The 15,495-nt window shown below is 38.2% G+C and overlaps 1 protein-coding gene across 1 annotated transcript in view; it reads right to left on the bottom strand.

Annotated features, from left to right (window-relative positions):
* Positions 1 to 15,495, bottom strand: part of ROS1 (ROS proto-oncogene 1, receptor tyrosine kinase) — a 68,057-nt gene that overhangs the window by 32,765 nt on the left and 19,797 nt on the right. Inside the window, exons 17-28 of the mRNA XM_059468286.1 lie at positions 15,251 to 15,442; positions 10,970 to 11,070; positions 8,803 to 9,017; positions 8,253 to 8,417; positions 7,525 to 7,686; positions 6,462 to 6,724; positions 5,583 to 5,646; positions 4,799 to 5,001; positions 4,115 to 4,326; positions 3,423 to 3,709; positions 2,356 to 2,532; positions 332 to 549 (exon numbers count right to left, since the gene is read on the bottom strand). Coding sequence (XP_059324269.1) covers positions 332 to 549; positions 2,356 to 2,532; positions 3,423 to 3,709; positions 4,115 to 4,326; positions 4,799 to 5,001; positions 5,583 to 5,646; positions 6,462 to 6,724; positions 7,525 to 7,686; positions 8,253 to 8,417; positions 8,803 to 9,017; positions 10,970 to 11,070; positions 15,251 to 15,442 — 2,259 coding nt within the window. The remainder of the gene's footprint in view (positions 1 to 331; positions 550 to 2,355; positions 2,533 to 3,422; positions 3,710 to 4,114; positions 4,327 to 4,798; positions 5,002 to 5,582; positions 5,647 to 6,461; positions 6,725 to 7,524; positions 7,687 to 8,252; positions 8,418 to 8,802; positions 9,018 to 10,969; positions 11,071 to 15,250; positions 15,443 to 15,495) is intronic.

The following is a 15,495-nucleotide window of genomic DNA, read 5'->3' as shown; positions in this document are numbered from 1 at the left end:
ATGTGTGCTTAAAAAGTAATACAGTGGTGTTTTTGCATTGTAAAACACTTTAGTGTTTAAAAAAAGAATGTTTGAATCACAGTTTCCTACAGAAAAGAAAGTACATACCAAAAAACAAGACAAAAAGCAGGGGGCTCTTGCACAAAGGAAAAACTAAGGTATCTACCACTTTCCAAATACCATAGAGAAAGGACAATTACTGTTGGGATGTAGAAATGGTAAAACTCGCTGACAGAAAGCCACAGAATGGTTCATAAAGTCACTAGAAGTGAATGTCACATTCCCTGTTTATAGATGGTATCACATGCATTTCTGTGTGAAGTAGCCATACCAATGTTTTTTGCTGTGGAGCAGACAAACATTGCCTTGAGTTCCTGCAGATGTTTGTAATTTGTCTGGAAAATACCAGGTATGTCGGTGTAGGCTGGGATATGCCAGGGCAGAGCTGCTGTGGTGTGACAGATGGCAAGCTTAATGTAAAGCTGGTGTTGGTTGTAGCAAGGATAGTAGGCTTCTCAGTGTCTGGCAAGAGAATCAGGCATCTTTTATCTAGGAAAGACATTAAAAGATTAAAAATTAAAATTATGGCTGTACCCACCCAAACTTGCATGGGATTCTACCATCATTCGGATGAGAAAGCACAACTACAAAGTATTCTTTCTGCTCTCACAAAGAGAAACAGAAGAAAATTCTGCCTGAAACAATTTTATTTGATTCATGGGTACAAAAATACTGGTCTTCAGAGAAACGCTTGTTTATCTTTGACAAGATACAATTTAATAAAAAATTTAGGTCCTTCTTGAAGTAGAAGATGTAGTTTGTACAATTTGCTACATCTTTGTCAGGGCAGTACACATTGATGAGCCCAAACTTGCCTGTAATGGAAAAGACAGTTATGCTGCATAGACATTGCCTTCTCTAGCAATTAAATGTTATCTGCTTTTTCTTCCAAACAGTTTTCCATGTGTAATGTAACAACAGATAATGAGAGACAAATGTGGGAGGTGGAAAAGGAGTCTGGAGGGAGAAAACAGTAGAAAACGACAATGACAGTTACTGAAAAGTAACAAAAGAAAATTGGTGTTCTTTCTAGAACAACATAAAAATATATTAAATGGATTTCCTGCTAAGAAGGAAGAAATTTAGGCATGTGCACAGGAAAGAAGGTACAAGGACCTGTTCTTGCCCTTAGGCCACGACAACTGACCTCATACTTAACATCTTTTCTCCCAAAGTGAACAACCCTGCCACTGCTACCAAAGTCAGGTTCATGCATATTCCTCCAAATGTTTTTGCAGCTGTCAATGCAAATTAGAAAATCTCCGTGGGGATCTCTGGATAGGAATAATCCATTTGGACTGAAATTTGGTTCTTCCCTTTCTGCACCAGCCAAGCCTGGGGCTCTTGCAGGAAACCCTGTCCCTGGGGATAGGGATTGGCACATTCTGTACCAGGGCCAAACCAGGCTCCTACATCAAAGCCAAGCCCACACAGATCTCATGAGAACAAACATGCCCAGAGTGCTGGCAAGAATAGCCTGAGCATTGGTCAGAGCAGCCACAGGCAGGCATGACTGTACCAGCTACTCAAAAGAATGTGAAATTTTTTTATAACAAAGAAGTTAATCTTGTTAAAATATTCATTTGTATATTTGCCAGGTTTTTTATGTAAAATTGGAGTTCAATAATTATTTTGAATATATTCATCATGCTAGTAGCTGTTCTACACCTCTGCATTTATAAATATAATCCCTATAGGTATCATGAATCCTAATTGTCTATTAAAACTAATGTTTTATTTATTTCATTATCATTCTACAATGGTTTGTTTAAAATATCAGGAGTTCTAAGTGATGCCTGGGTCTGCTATAATGTAACCTGTAGTTGTCTCTTGGGTACTTCATTATAAGTCGCTTTAATAAGCAGAGTTCTTAACTCTTTATCTTTGAAAGGACAGACCTTCATTTTAGTTTTAGATATTCGTGACCAAACTCAGAAATCTGTGTCACAACAGGCATCACTATCAAACTCTGGCTACAACACTGTGGAACATATTTTCTCTTTTTCTGTGCTGTAATGTGCACCACCTTTTCTAAATCTCCATGTCTGACACAACTTTGAAAATAGGCATAGTTTGGCATTAACAAAGAGATGAAATATTCATCATCATGACCTTCCATTGTATTCAACACAAGGCCAGTCCTTATATTCATCATTTTTAAAAACTCCAAACTGTTTCTGTGTAGAAGGTATCTGAATCCATGAAGCATACTTTACATAAATACACATCTGCAACTTAAACACATGCTCTGATAGAAACTGGTGACATTCACAAAAGAACCCAAATCCCATTTACCTGGATATGATTGTGCTGCTGAGCTGTAAGCTAAGATTTTCAGCGTGTGGTTTGCTCTCTTGTGAAGAAAATGTCTTCTGCTTTCCTTATCTGCTAGCCAAATTTCAGTGTACTCCTTTGTTTCAGCAGTCCAGTATATAAATTTCTTATCTGCAGTCAAGCTGCCAATTTTATTACCTGTAGGAAAACATTGCATAAATAAGTTTTATAGTCAACCCTGAGCAGATGATTTTACAAGAGCAGAAGGGTACGTGTTTTCACAGTGAGTCAATACAGCCATTTTGGCCACACTGTATCCCCACTGACCTCCTCTTGACAAGAGATTTCTGATATTTCCCAGCAGATCTCATGATGCTGAGACACTGCTATTCCAGTTTACAGGTGTAGATTTGAAGGTGTTTAATTACCCATAATTATGAGAACTGCTATTCAAGAAATGAAACACGAAAGCAAGATCTGTCTAAAGAAACTTTGCTCTTTTTTCCAAGATGAAAACCACCATGATCTGCCATCTCTCAGGAGCAGCTAAGACAGCTCTTCTGGTAGCAGAGCAGCTTTACCAGCACACCTCCAGAACTGAGCAACCAAGAGTAAATGTTATTATCACAAGAAGTGAAACACGGATAGTTTGTCATACAAGATGAATTATCTACCTGCGTGAAGTACCTTCCCCACATGATGAAGTCTGCAATGCCATTCTCAGGCATGAGGTGTTACTGTATCTTTTCATTGAGATTAACTGCAATAGATATAACTAACACAAAACCCTAGCAAAATAATGTGTTAATATTCTAAATGAAATCTATAGACAAGTAGCACTTGAGGCTGTAGCATTTCTTTTACATTTTACTAGAATACACACTTGCATCAGTAAATATCTTCACACTGCTCTTCTAGTTTGTATGAATAAAGTTTACAACTGGAAACACAGAACACAAACATTTGACTATAGATCAATCAGTTCCATAATCAGTGCTTCATGGATGCTATTTCCTGAAATGAAAGTTGTTTGAATTAAGAGACAGCAAGAATCACAAACTACCTAGAAAAATAAAAGACACTCAGACCTTGAATATTCGGTATTTTGATAGTTCTCCAGCAGTGGCAACCCTCCACATCTGAGGCCCATATTTCGTCTCTTCCTCTGATGAAAAGCAGCTGGGGATTTTTGGAGTCAGACAGATCTATGCTGATAGGCCTTCCCAGCTCTGCTTCTGTGACATTACAGGTGCAGTAGCTCCTCATCTGTTTTTCTACCAATCCATGTGCCAGGATGTGGTGCACGGTGTTGTTCAGAATATCATAATAAAACACGTGGCTGCCGTTATCAAACTCTTCCAGCCAGTACAAGCGGCTACCAAAGAAAATGCATTGCTTTCAGTAGGAAAACTTCAACCTGACCAAGCTAAATGTAATGCTAGTCTGACACAACAACTGGTTATTCTGGATAAAATGGTTACTGTAAAAAAAATGTTATTTGTGCTGACTTTCACTTGCATTACACATATAGAAGTACCTATCAGTATTTAAGCATCATTTAAAATTGTTACTCAAACACTAACATTTTTTTGAAATTAGGTATGTCCAAGCTCAACTAGCAGTACTTAAGTGGCACTACATTTAAAAATTTCTGAGATTTACATAATGCCAAAACTCGTCCTCTATAAAAAGTCCTTTTTGGTCCTTAACAGTTCAAGTTTTAGTGAAAATCATGTCTAAAATTTGCTCTTAAAAACGTTATTACTAGTATGTACCTTACCTTAAGAAAGGATATGACAACAGAGATGATACAGTTGAATTACTTTTGCTGAGCTGCTTGTTCAAGGCTTGTAGAGATTTTTTCTTGAGCTCAAGATCAATAAAAAATATTCGAGTTTCATTCTGTGGTGTTTTCAGGGCAACAAAGAGATGCCTTGCAATCCAATCAACTGTGATGGCAGTGACATTGTGAAGATGTGCATCTCTGAAAAACTTAAGAAAAAAATTTAAAAGCACAGAATTGTTCAACCTGATGTGAACACATTATGAAAACCAATTTGTTTCTGAAAGAAAATGTCTACTTGGGAAGTAGAAGTCAAAATGCAAAGATGTGTCGTGGATTGGCAATATTTTTAGAGAAATCAAAACTATTGTTTCACAAATATCAATTGTTGCTTCCATATTCTTGAAATTAGAATTATGCAAATTAAATTAAATGCGATACAAAATATGAATTTCTTGTATTTACTAGTATGAATTTGAAATTGAACATCTGATAAAAATATCTTATGAACAAAGCAGATGTCCGTAAACCATTTATGATTAATAGGAAAACTTTGACAATGGCATACTGTTCATTTTTACTTTTTCAAAAACATAGTTGGCCATAAAATGATCGCAATAATGGTCAAGTAATGACAATTTTCCTAGATTCTCTCAAGTAAAGGAGTGACCAAAGGAGTACCTGAAACATTGAAGCATTCTGTATATCAAGAATAAAAAGAGAATCTTCAGTGAGAAGGTACGCTTTGTCATTATTAGCAATATAACAGATGTCCTTTACATCAGTCTTGGCTGAAAGTTCCCAGATGGTATGACCACTGTCTATGTCAGTAAGAAACAACTTGCTGGCAGAAATAGTTATTAGAGTTGGGATAGGGAAAAGATCTGGAAGGAAAAGAGCACAGCACAATTAACAAAAAAAATCCCATCCTAGATAAACACAGCCATTCATAAGGAAAGCAAGTACAAGATACAAATAAATGTTGGGTATGAACGTATTGTATTTGCAACAGAAAATAAATAAAGCAATGAGATGCCCTCATGTCATGACATTCAAACTACTAAGATATTTTCAGTGGCATTGTGCATAATTACCTAACAAATTTAAGCAGAATAAAACAGATTTGGTCATTTAATGACCTTTAACAGCCAAACAAGAAATATATTATGATCTCTAGCAGTAAACAGGTTACAGGTGAAAAGCTACTGCTCCATGCTAACCTGGAGTTGCACAAAAAAGCTAATTTAGCATAGTTTTGAGGAAAGGCTTGAAATTCCCAAAATTTAGTCGAATTATAAGGAATCTGTTAATCTTTCATATCAGAAGAGGTAACCATTTCCTCTGTTGTGTTTGCTGTATGTTACATAACATGTTGCAGGCTATTTATCAGACTGCCAAATTCTTGTACTGTCATTTCACCAGCTATTACACACAAGCCATGAGATAGCAACTAAATCATCCATACCTGATGAATTCCTCTCTGCCATTTCAGACAAAGGCCCTGGACCTACAGAGGTGAAGGCCTGCACCTGGGGGACAGGAGATTGATACTTGTGTTATCTAACAGCATAAATGACTGCATTTGAGATCCTGTAGAGCCAACAGAGACAAAACCCCTGTCTGCTCATCTAGGAGCATAAGTGTGTGCTCTGTTTGACACAAGGCTACGCTGGTCAGTTCAAAGGCTGCATTCAAGTTGGGACCATGGCTATGAAGAGAAATTTAACCAGTGGCCCAGAGATTGACAATCCATGCTGCATCTAATAGTTAGAGCTCAAAGGACTCCAGACAGTCTTTTTGTTTCCTTTCCCAGCCTAGAACAATTCCTACTGTTTGCAGACCTTGCAACCAACACGGTGTTCTCTCTTATTAGTATCTGGTCTATTATATGCTCTCTTGTTTTTAACTTGCCTTTCTAGCACACATTTTGTCTGCTTCAAAAATCTTATCCCAAAGAAAATACGACTTCTTGACAAGTTTTGGACTGGAAGTCTCTTTCCATGGAAGCCACATGAGTCCCTGACTTTCTCAAACTGTGGCTCTGTTCAAAAGGCCTGTCACTCTCCACCAGACCAGTTGAATCCATGTTCAACTTGCAGTTTCTAGCAGTGGTTTGGGGAAACCTCTAGAAAATTTTCTTTTGGGCTTCACCATTTAGTGAACAACGTGATACAAAAAGAAGTTGAACCAGGTACGGATGGGTGAGTCAGCAAATCAGCAGTTCTACAAGCAGAAACCACAAGCTCTTGCCCCAAGCAAAAAAAACATCTCCCAGGCAAACACATCTGACTGCACAGATAACATCTCCCACCTAGCATGAGACAAGCTTAGTAATTTTTCATACCTGAAACCTTACTGTCAGGTTGGGAAGCACATCCTTGAGAGAAAACTGCATCTGGGTGGGTTTAACATTGCTTTCAATCCACTCCATGAAAGTGCCAGCAGTGCTGCTCTGATTCACTAGCTGATAGTAAACCCTGAACTGCATTAATATTCCATTATCCCTTTCAGGTCTGTCCCACCTGAACTCCACAAGGACTTGCCCATCACTTCTATGTAGGTTATTTTGTAACACATATATTCTAGGGTTCCTAGGGGCTGAAGGAACTGTGTAGAAAAAATAAAGATACACAGAACAAAATACTCCTGTTAAAACACAAACCCTAACTCATAACTAACTCTACAGAAGATTATCTAAAACTTAATGGTTATTCCTTTCTGTTTTTCATTGATGCAAAGCTATCTGATTTTAACTTGCCTAGCCAAAAGAAAGAGCTGTATAAACAGGAAAAAAAATGCACTCCTGCACAGTGATTGGGACATATCTATTTAGCCAAGTCCTGTATGTAACTATGGATATCTATTTAGCCAAGTCCTGTATGTAACTATGGGGCTGTAAAAATTTTCACAACACAGAGCATATTCTATTCCCTCTCCTATTCACTTCAAAATCTACTGCATCTCATAAGCTTTCTCAGTGCTTCAGTCACTCAACACTATATTTTAACTAACTTAATTTTGACATGCATAAGAGCTGAAATAAACACTGAAGCAAGACTAAAATGTGCATAGCATTTTTTAAAAATCTACTAAGTGATTAAGATATTGCATGCAGCTTTTCGTGTTCATTGTAATGAATTCAGTTTCTCTCTCTTGCTTGTAGTCACAGGCACATGCTGGATATATTGCCCTGCATTTTCTACTCTGAATTCAATTACTTCAATTGTCTGCATTTATGTATGCAATAGATGATTGGCAAAGATACTCAGAAACATGTCCTTGCAACTCTGCCTGCAGCTAATTAGCTCTGAAAGCTGCTCATCCTTCACACCAGGGTTTCACTCGCTGACACTGAGCTGCTCCCAGTACCCATTACACACGAGGAACAGGATGTAAAATTTCAGTACCTCCTTCAGGAGCCCGAAGGGATACAGATGTCATTGGTGCCTTGCCCCAGTATGTGTATGGAGTGACAGTAAAGTCAAAGAGTGCAAATGGTTCCAGCCAACCCACTCGGTAGGATGGCACTGTCAGATTATGGGGGTGAAGGCATCCTTCATTCTCCAGAGGCTGCAAATGAAATTAGAACAAAATAAAGCAAGACTTCTTTACTGCTCAAAAGGCCTTCAGTTTTCCAAAATCCCCTCACCAAACCGGTCAACTAAATCAAAACACAGCTTCTCTTCCTGTGAGTGGTCATTGTTTCACCAGCTCCTGTGGCACTGCAGTGATGGGTAGCCATGTGCCAGCAATCTGCCTTTTGAATTTAAAGTAAAGCTTGCCAAATGCACTAAAGCAGTGATGAAGGCTACATTTCACATTCAGGCAAAGCCTGTCCCACTGTCATCTCAGAGGACACTTCTTTCTCTGAGTTACTGTGAGAGGCTTTCTCATGAATTTTTGACCACTGTGATCTCCTTGCCTGACTAGTGCCATCCCCACCACTAGCCCAGAGCCACTGCTGGCTGCAGTGGTGGAGAAACTGGGCAACTTGCACTGTGTTTGCAATATAGTTTAGTTCTTGACCAATTTTTAAATGTCAGAGAAGAAAATCCTCCATTTCTTTTTAAAAATAGATGTATCAGCAAGTAGATGGAGTAATATATGTAGATAATAGGGAGGGATTGCATCAATATCCTCACTTGTAGAGCTTTGGATCCCACGCAGTAAAAGACAGTTCCCCATTCCACCTTTGTGGAGGGACTCCAAGTGATGAGGAAACTTGTGGAATTTCCTTTAATTCTGAAAGAAGACTCTGGCACTGAATCCGGAATCACTTTTGGTGTAGAAGAAAAGTTTCCTGTCCATAAACAGAAGAAATAATAATAAACTAAAGAATGTGAGGAATAGGTAGACTATTCAAATGTGGCTTAGAACATGGAAGTAAATCCTGTAAGCCAACATTAAATAGAAACAATAAATAGCAACAGCACATATTCTTTTTATCCATATGTTCACCATCAGCTTTTATAATTGCACATTATCCTGATATATTTATCAGGCGATATATATATACATATATCAGGTATATCTGATATATTTATTAACAAGTTATTAATATATTTATTAATAATTTGGTCTTGTCCTTATCTTTTGTCAAATTACTGAAGAAATTCAAGAATGAAGAATCGCAGGCTGACAGTGAATACCTTTATTGAGGAGTTTAAATAAAGAAAATAATGTACCTGGCAAAGGTTTAAGTGATGCCTGAACAAGGGTGAAGGCTGTAAACTCTGCTGGTTGTGAGAAGGGAATGCTAAGGCTCTGATTGACTTCCTGGACTGTAATGAACTGAAGCCTACTAATCCAGAACAGACGACCACTGTAGTATTCCAGTGCACCCAGAGATATTTCTGAAGTACTCCATGCTGCAAATTCCATGATGATGGAATTACTGCAACTGTGGAAATGTATGAAATTAGCAAACTGATAGCCCACATGTAGAGGGAACAGATTTATGCAAGGTTTGACATATTGTTAAGTTTCTTATAATTCAAGTTCTTAATACTTATAATTCAAATTCTAAAATGTAGGAGGCAGGAAGTCAAATCAAATTTTTTTTAAGCTCTTTAAAGAATTTCAGAATATGAGACATCACAGAAAGAACAAAAGGACCTTCATTCCCTTTATTTCATAGGAAAACAATTATAAAGTGGTTTAAAATTCCACTGTATAGATGCAGAAAAATGAGAATTTTGAAAATCAGCCCACCTTTTCTCAGCAATTCCACTGAAACAGTGAAGTCTACCTCAGAGCATGGATTCATTCCTTCACTAGATCAGGAACCCAGATTTATTTGACCCTGATGATTTTCTTCCATTATTTACTAAGATCTACTAACATTATTCTTCACTGGGATCACCCGTGATTTAATCTGCCTTGCATATCGTATGTCAAAACTTACAGGCCTTTTTAGGTCCCAATTTATCTTGGTAAGAGATTAAATATGCTGTAAGAGAGGTCATTTTTCCATCTCAGAAATGTCTTTGAGCCCTCCAAATGCCATCCAAAACAAATTCGGAAAAGATTTGACACACCATCCAGGTCCATTAGGCTGGATCACTTCTAATCTCAGTATTCTGTGATGATTTATGGCTGCCAATTTGTTCATAATGGAGCTGTATGTTCCAGCTAAAACTAATCAACATATTTTGATTCTTTAAGTGTTTACTATTAATCATAGCAAGTCTAAAGTCAGTCAGAAATTCCATCCGATTCCACACAAAGCCAGCCTGCAAAATTATGGGCACATGTAAATACAGATGCTGCTCAATTAAGCTTAAGCAATCTAATCTGATTCTTGGAAAAAAAATTAATATAATCACATTCTCTGCATGGAAGGGAGCAAAAACATAGTTTCACAAACCACTACACATTATACACTTTGCACTTAGAGAAAAACCACCATTTTTCTCAGGGTTTTAGTATATAATCAAGCTAACCCATAAACTGTGTTCTTTATGTTTCGTGTTAATAAACTTTTCCTTTCTGGAGTTATGCTGCCATTTCGCGTTCAGGATGATCAAGAAGAAAGCCTGCTGAGTACTGTTTGCTCAGGTGAGAAAGAGGTGTCAGTTCAAGTCCTGAGATTCAAGAAAGATGAGCCAGTTACAGAGCTCCAGGCACTTGGAAGCTGTCAAGTGTTGTAAATGCCAAGATAAAACCGACAATAAGGAGCAATTATTTCCTAAATCCAAGTCTAAAAATTGATGAGCCCGACCTCAGTTCAGCTGAGGTTCTGTACATTGTTTCTCTCACTGTAAAACTGTTACCAACCACCACAATATGTAGTTTGCCATTATCTAGCCATGATCATTAGCGCTTGGTTTTGTTTATTATTAAATTAGTAAATAGTGTGCCCAGCACTGGACTGTGGCATTCACATTCTCTAAAAAAATCCCTTCACCCAGGATTTTCCTCCTGGAAAGCTGAGAAACCTCAGAGAAAAGAAAGACAATTCTTATCTCATTTGCTTCTCCTGTGTTGTGCTTGTGTAGAATGTGTTTGGCGATTGTTTCATTGGATTCTGGTGAGTTGTTTTCACTCATTGGCCAATCAGGGCCAAGCTGTGTTGAGATTCTGGAAAGAGTCACAAGTTTTCATTATTATCTTTTTAGCATTAAGCAAGCATCCTTTCTGTATTCTTTAGTTAATATAGTTCAGTATTCTTCAACATAATACAGTATTATAAACTAATAAATTAGCCTTCTGAGAACATGGAGTCAGATTCATCATTCCTGCCTTTGTCAGGCCATTTCAGCAAATACAAAACTGGACAACATTTTTTTCTCAAAGAGTATGACAAAAACTAGGGAATACAAACTTTCTTATCTCTGCAATACATTTACTTACCCTTCTTTGCAGAGAGAAGCTCTGTATAGGTTTAGATATAGACTATCTCGCACAAGCCAGTACAGAAAACCATAGGTGAGATCCAAGGTTACACCAACCACCTAAAAAAAACAGTCCAGCTAGCAATTGGAACACATCTTCACTTCTGAGATAAGCACCCTTAGGCATAACAGCTGTCTAGACGACATCATGAGTTCCTCTTTATTGGCAAAAACAGCATTACTACCATGAATGTTTATTCCAACACAAAAAGAGATAGCACTAGAAAATAATCAGGTCCTTGGTGGACTCCTATTTATAGCAGCTGATGATTTTCCAGATAACATTTTTTTAACACCTATCACAGTGTTCATCCCTGGAGTATCTGAGTACCTCAGATATGATGGCAATAGCATATCAAGTGCTTAGTGGAAGTACCTGTCAAAATCTCCAAAATACCTCTGGTATTTTAATATTCTTTGTCTGAAACAGGTGGGTGATATCCAGTCTGAAAGTCAGAATCACCTTTTGAAAAAAGCATTTCAGGTCTTTTGTCTTTGTTTTCCAGCTTTGATTTTATACATAAACAGTTAAAATATTGCATTACTTATGGAAAATAGATGCAAAATTTTAATTCATTTATTTGATTAAGCAGGAAATTTGAATATTTAAATTTTTGTAAATAATTTATTATGAAATAAAGTGGAGGAGGAAACTAAACAATCTTCCTGTTCATTACTTCAATGCTTCATCTTCCTTTAAGGGACATGAAAGATTTGTTATTTCTTTTTAATAGGTTATAATATTCAAAATAGAGTTTTCTTATTTCTGCAGTAAACAACAGATTCAATACCATATGCAACAGTAATAAAAATCAGATCTTTAATAATCTGTTCTGTGAATAAAAAAGAATTTGCTTCCATAAGTTAGTCTGCTAAACATTATCAAGTTTAGTCTATTTTATATCATTAGCACAGCTTACAAGTTGTTTGGGGCCTCTCTGAACATGTTTTCCAGCAGCTCTCAAACTTCTCATGCAAACACTAGTCATAACTATTCGCTTATAAGCCTAAATTTCCGTTATGTATTTAAGTGGAACAGCCTTTTTTTTCCCTAACTCTTCATTAATAAACTGCAGAAGATGATGACAGGAAAGCAAATGCTATATCACTTAGTTGTCTGTTGCTCCTTATGTAATCACATTCTTGACATATTTCTGTTGACGTTGTATGTCAGAAAATCAAGGTTTGAATGATTGCTCCTGTAGGTTGTCCTGTTAAAAATATCTCACAGCGTGTATGTGCCCAAGTGTATATTTAGTCAGTCGTGCTATATTTTATCCCATTTACCTATTCTCCCTCCCATGCTCCACACTAAATGACATCTTCCTGAATTTATGTTGCCATTTTGAACCTTTGGGTCCTTCTTCCTTGCCCCATTTTTTTTTCTGCAGGTATTACATTTTCCTATAGATGTGTCCATCTTCTTTATCCTGACCCCTGTATCCTCATTATTAAAAGGCAAATAAATATTTGTACTATTCATTTTCAGGAGTTAGGCAGCAGTTTAACACCTCCTTTCTGTGATGCTTCAAAAGCAGGCAAGCACTTCCCAGTTCATGAGAGGTACTAGTTTCTGGGCGCAACATGTATTTGTGATGGTGCAGTGTACCCGAACATCATGAGATGCAGGATAAACTTAGCTACTTGAAATACCCTTTGACTAAAAATATTGAAACCACACCTAAAAGGGTTCTGGCCCCACTTCCATATAATGCACTTTGCTGCTCCTCTATAAAATTACTTTTGTTCTATCATACTGTACAGTGTAAACAACTTAGTAAGAGCTTTGGAAAGTCTATGCCAGATCCTAAGTTGGAATAAATCAGAGGAGCTCTGCTCAAGTCAATCAAGCTCTGCCAATACACACCAGCTGAGCTAAACAACTGATCAGAAAACAAAATAATTGCCATAGAAGGATTTAGTTCCTGCCAAAGAAATTAGACTTTCAAAGCTCTGCCTTTGTATTTGTTTAGGAAACCTGCCATTTTTACAGTAGGCTCTTCTATTCCTATTCCTAGCATTCAGACTTCAAGCTAAAAGGAAGTACAGCTACAAACTGCTGAAGATCCAGCTGAACAGCAATTCTTTATCAGAAAAACAGATGGCAAATACCAGTAAGAATCACTTACATGGAGAACATTCTTTAACTGTTGGATAACAGCAATTAACTATTACATCTGTACTTTAATACTGAGATAAAACATGCCCTTTTCACATAAAGAGCTTCATTGTGCAAAGAAAATACATATTAGTACCTGTGCAAACATATATTTGCCTCTTGATATTGAAACAGTAACAACCAGCTCAACAATTCCATCATTAAAGAATGTTGTGCTGTCCTTTTTTTTTTCTGATAGTTTTATTCTGAGATTTATTTTAATAAAGAAACACCTGTCATCTACAACTGGTCACTTCTCAATCTAGACATTTGTACTTGGCTTTTTGCCTGTGTGCATCACAGCAGGAGGCTGAGTTCAGAAGTCAGTGCACAGATTAGGGCAGCAGAGAAGCAGGAGAGGAGATGTTTGTTTGTAGGAGGTGTGAATAAGTGAATGGTTGAAGGCTGGTATCACTGACATAGAGAAAGGTGCAGAAAAAAAAAAAGACAGGACCAGACAAGCAATCCTACTGCTGCCAAGGTTCCTGAAAGCAAGAACAAGAAATTTGAGGTTAGCATGAGGCGATCCAGAGAAGCAAGTAGAGAATCAAAAGAGAAGGGCAAGGAAGTTGAGGTTTGCCACTTAGAATAAAGTGGAACATGTCAGTCCTTTGCCACAGATCATCCAGAAGATTTGTCCAAGTGTGCTGCTGAGCTTGGACAACATATACCTTCCCATGGAGACAGTCCACACCAGCCAGCTTCCACAGAGGGGTAGGGAGGCTGGGGCTGGGAGATAGATTGGTCTTGGCAGCACAGACTTTTCTCTCATGTACATAAGTTTTACAGTTCCTCTGTGTGCAGGATTACAATTATAGCAGGTGGCACACCAGAACCTGCCTTCCTTCTTCCCAAGCCCTCGTGGAAGTAAAATACCTGTGAGATTAGTGGGCCTTTCAGAATATTAACTTCCTTTCATGGACTAAACAAGGCCTGGCTTTGTTTTATAATCAGAGAAACACCAAATTCTTTTCTTTGGGGAAAGGAAAGTTAAAATGTTTTGGGGGATGATACAAAGCTAACTAAGAGAAATGGATCTCTAAAACTGGAGAGGGTCTTTAATGGACAATCTGGCTTCAGGTTAAATGGGAGTACAATTTGTATGACAGGTGGAATAACAACAAAGACAGGGGTTTAAAGGAAGGAAGAAAGTGAGGGAGGTAGGGAGGAAAGAATATGCTAAGACCTTGGCAGATCTTTTCATGAGGAGAAAACTCAGTCTCAGAGTTCTTCCATTGTGTAGGCAACACCAAATTCCACCTACCAAGAATGAGGTCAAATCTCACATGGTGGCAGAGGCAGGATGGATTTGGAGAAGCTCATCTATGAGGAGGCAGCAGTGAACCAAGTTTTTAAGAGACTTGATAGGACATCAGAGAGGGGTGAATGTAGAAGAAAGGCAGTGGAGAAGTCAGGAGAGATATGGAGGCTGTGCAGGCCTCAGAGCATAACAAAGTGTCTCCAGGTAGGAAAAGGGAGCTACTGATCTTCCACATACTACAGGATCTTTGGTGAGCTATTGGTGGAACTAGCATCTCTATGTTCCCTCTCCTTTCTACTTCTGCATGGGACCTGTTCTCCACCTAATACAGCTAAAACAACAAGTCCCTGTCCCTTTTTTCCTCTGATTGGTGGCAGATGTGGTACCCTCACCAGCACTGTGGCAGCAGCAGCAAGCTGTGCCAGGCTGCAGCAGGGGCAGATGCCATTGCCCCCCTCTCATCACCACAGGTAAAACCTGTAACCGCGCCTCTGCAGCCCAAAATGCAACCCTGGTATCTCTGGCAAGTGCTAAGCCTCAAAACTGGCCCTGTCAGGTCCTGCAAGCTGGGGAACATCACAAAAGAGGCAGGATGCTATGAAGCTCTGGATCCATATTTTGATGTGAAAGCCAGAAGTGACCATTAGACTTAAATCATCTGGAAAAAAAGAACCTTTCACATGTGGGAAGGAGTAGCATTACAACCACAATTTTGGCAGCTAATGAACACTGACTATATTCAAGAGATCTAAATACTAAAAGACACACTACCTGTCCACACCATCTCTCACAGAAAGAAAGAGAAGTAAAAAATCAGTCACCTGTTTATCAGAAAACTGTAGCTGCTCTTGTATCATGAGGTGCTCCTCTCCATTGAATCTTGCGCTCTCCACTGAGTACATCGTGGCCCAGTACAAATAGCCATGTACTGAATCCACAACTAGATCCCTCACTGGGAACACAACATGAGCTACAATGTCTATATGGCCTCCCCACAGTGACTTTCTGTAGATCTAGGGACAAAAGAATTGACTTTAGCATCACATCAGCTATGATCAGCTTAGTG

This window comes from Ammospiza nelsoni, chromosome 3, assembly GCF_027579445.1.
Source record: "Ammospiza nelsoni isolate bAmmNel1 chromosome 3, bAmmNel1.pri, whole genome shotgun sequence".
NCBI lineage: Eukaryota > Metazoa > Chordata > Aves > Passeriformes > Passerellidae > Ammospiza > Ammospiza nelsoni.
This window is presented reverse-complemented; position numbering and strand designations above follow the sequence as displayed.